General features: G+C 41.2%; 1 protein-coding gene across 1 annotated transcript in view; it reads right to left on the bottom strand.

Moving 5' to 3' along the window:
- Nucleotides 1-18: 18 nt before the first annotated feature.
- Nucleotides 19-2868, bottom strand: part of LOC104513415 (myosin-13-like) — a gene marked incomplete at its 3' end in the record, with an annotated part of 5312 nt that continues 2462 nt past the window's right edge. Inside the window, exons 6-9 of the mRNA XM_010156752.1 lie at nucleotides 637-729; nucleotides 477-540; nucleotides 289-387; nucleotides 19-178 (exon numbers count right to left, since the gene is read on the bottom strand). Of these exons, the coding sequence (XP_010155054.1) occupies nucleotides 19-178; nucleotides 289-387; nucleotides 477-540; nucleotides 637-729 (416 nt within the window). The remainder of the gene's footprint in view (nucleotides 179-288; nucleotides 388-476; nucleotides 541-636; nucleotides 730-2868) is intronic.

Here is a 2868-nt window from a genome sequence, read left to right as displayed (position 1 = left end):
GGGCCGGCCAGGCCTCACCCGGCTGCCGCCAGTCCGGCGGCCGGGTTGCCCCGGGCGTGCTCTGCTACACTCACATCCGTCGCCAGCAGCTCCTCGCTGTCGTCAATACTGGCAACGGTGACTTCTCCTTGGCTCACGTAGGGGAAGTCGTAGGGGTTGGTGGAGATAAGGAGGAGATCTGCAGGTATAGAGGTGTGCTGGGTTTGGGTGTCCTGGGCACTTTTTATGGCACCAGGGACAGGTTACAGTGGAAAGAGCTGAGAAATGCTCAACACCGCTGGCACGCACCAATAAGCTCCGGCTTCTTGTTGGACATTATCTGGTAAAAAATATGATAGCTCCTTTCACTGGCCAGCTGGAAAGTCACTCTGGATTTCTCCAGAAGATCTAACCAAAAGAGAGATGATGTTAGTCTTCTGGTAAACTTGAGATCATAAAGGCTCAAATTCTGCATGCACTGACTTGCTCAAACTCACAGGTTTCGATATCTGCAGAGGCTAGCTTGCCTGTTGTTCCAAAGTGAATCCGAATGAATTTACCCTATCAAGCAGTACAGGTCAAGCCATTGGTTATAGCCATCAATCAATAAGACATGTATTAGATGTCTGCATTCCAACAAATCTGAAATAAACTCACAAAACGTGAGGAGTTGTCATTCCTCACAGTCTTGGCATTGCCAAAGGCCTCCAGCAGGGGGTTGGCCTGGATGATCTGATCCTCCAGAGTTCCCTAGTTACAGGAGAAAAAGCTTTTTATCAAACTTCACTACTGGTTAATAATAAATATTGCAAAGGAGATATTACGAACAGATCAGTTTTACACCCCATACATTATTTTAACCTAAAATTTAGCAGAGTTTTTAAGCCATCACTCATTAATATTGCCATTAGTTTCAAAGGGAAAAGCGCTGAAAGACAGGTTTGTATTTTCTTTCTTTCTTGTACCTGATATCGTAAATATGGGGCATCATATACAGAGTCACTACAGTGGAGCTCAGGGAGTTTGCAATCTGTATGAGAGAGGTGCTCCACATTCCCTTTCACAAAAGCCATGACAGCTAAAGAAAATATGAAAATTCTGGGATTTTTTCTAGAGGTTACTTGAGTCCAGGATACTACAGTCTTTAGTACAAAGCACCTAGCAAGGGAGAATGTAAAGTTCTGCAATTGCATTCAAACAATCAGCTACCTTTCAGAATGCAGAAATACATCTCCAGACATGCTTTGAAGATTGGGACATGAAGAAAGCCTGAGACTCAAATACCAAACTTAAAGAGGCAGAGAACAGAACCTTTCTGAGTTTTTGCTGTATGACTGCAGAAGGAATGATCAACATGTAAAGTTCTGATATTGTATTGTATTATTCTTGTTAACTGAAAAAATATGGGAGGAAGTAAGTTGCAGTGCCATTATGTCTCTCCCTTTCTGTGCAATACAGTACAGGAAGCAGAATCAGCATGTGCTTTCCTTTTTTTGGAATGATCGAGCAAAGCTTTTCTCAAGGCTTCTAACAAAGTCATGATTGATCCCTACATTGTCAGGTCATGAAATTTTTGCTGGGGATAATTTCCAAAACAGAGGTGGAAAGCAAAGTATGAGAAAAAAAAAAACACCAAAAACAAAACCAACAGTTTTATCCAGACAAAAGATGAGTTGAAATTGTTGCATTTTTGTACGTGTTCAGTGCAGCTTTTAACGTCTTGCACTGAAGAGGGAGTGCCATTCCCAACACTGTCTGCAGGTGGCACAATGGGTTTAAATTAATTTTTATTTAAAAAATAAAGATGTACCCTATAAAATGAAAGCACCACAGTAGCATATGAAGGTCTCTCCCCATTTTTTTTGTTTTTGTTTTTGTGTTTTTTTTAAACATAAAAAATCCCAAATCCCTGGAGCAATACCCACTTACATGTATCTTTCAGCTTTGTGAGAGGAGAGGAGAGAAGAGAAGAGAAGAGAAGAGAAGAGAAGAGAAGAGAAGAGAAGAGAAGAGAAGAGAAGAGAAGAGAAGAGAAGAGAAGAGAAGAGAAGAGAAGAGAAGAGAAGAGAAGAGAAGAGAAGAGAAGAGAAGAGAAGAGAAGAGAAGAGAAGAGAAGAGAAGAGAAGAGAAGAGAAGAGAAGAGAAGAGAAGAGAAGAGAAGAGAAGAGAAGAGAAGAGAAGAGAAGAGAAGAGAAGAGAAGAGAAGAGAAGAGAAGAGAAGAGAAGAGAAGAGAAGAGAAGAGAAGAGAAGAGAAGAGAAGAGAAGAGAAGAGAAGAGAAGAGAAGAGAAGAGAAGAGAAGAGAAGAGAAGAGAAGAGAAGAGAAGAGAAGAGAAGAAGAGAGAAGAGAACGTGTGTGTCAGTGCAGCTGACTACCCCAACACAAAAACTGTTTTTAGTACAAGGCTGTGACTAGTGAACTCACAAGGGAGCATTGGTGTATGGAGTACAGCATGGAAGAAGATACAGCAATTCCTTACAGAAGTTCATCCTGGAGTCCTGTGTACAGGCTGGGTAACAAAGTACTAGAAGCTGAGTCAGTATTCTGGGGATATGCTCTTACATGCTTCCCTTATTATATACTCTTGTCTGGCATCTGATTTCAGCTTGCATCTGAGATAGGATGCTGGGCTAGATGGAACTATAACCTGAGTGTTTTATTTAATGTTCTTTTAAAGAGGAACATACTACTGTTACAGAGTCTGTAATTACTAAAAAAATAGAGTATTCTGTGAATAAACTCAGAAAAGGGCAGAACAGGTTGTTGTCCATCTGTGAGCCAGGTGATTTTTCTTATATCAGTCATAGTCAGTACATCTCTCAGCTGTCTCAAAGATTTTCTGAGATCAGTCCTGTGATACTGAGCAGCTGGTGAAAGCTGAGCCTATAA

The sequence above is a fragment of the Eurypyga helias genome, unplaced genomic scaffold, assembly GCF_000690775.1.
Source record: "Eurypyga helias isolate BGI_N326 unplaced genomic scaffold, ASM69077v1 scaffold28468, whole genome shotgun sequence".
In the NCBI taxonomy this organism is placed as follows: domain Eukaryota; kingdom Metazoa; phylum Chordata; class Aves; order Eurypygiformes; family Eurypygidae; genus Eurypyga; species Eurypyga helias.
Note: the sequence above shows the minus strand (reverse complement) of the source record. Positions and strands in the feature narration are given on the sequence as shown.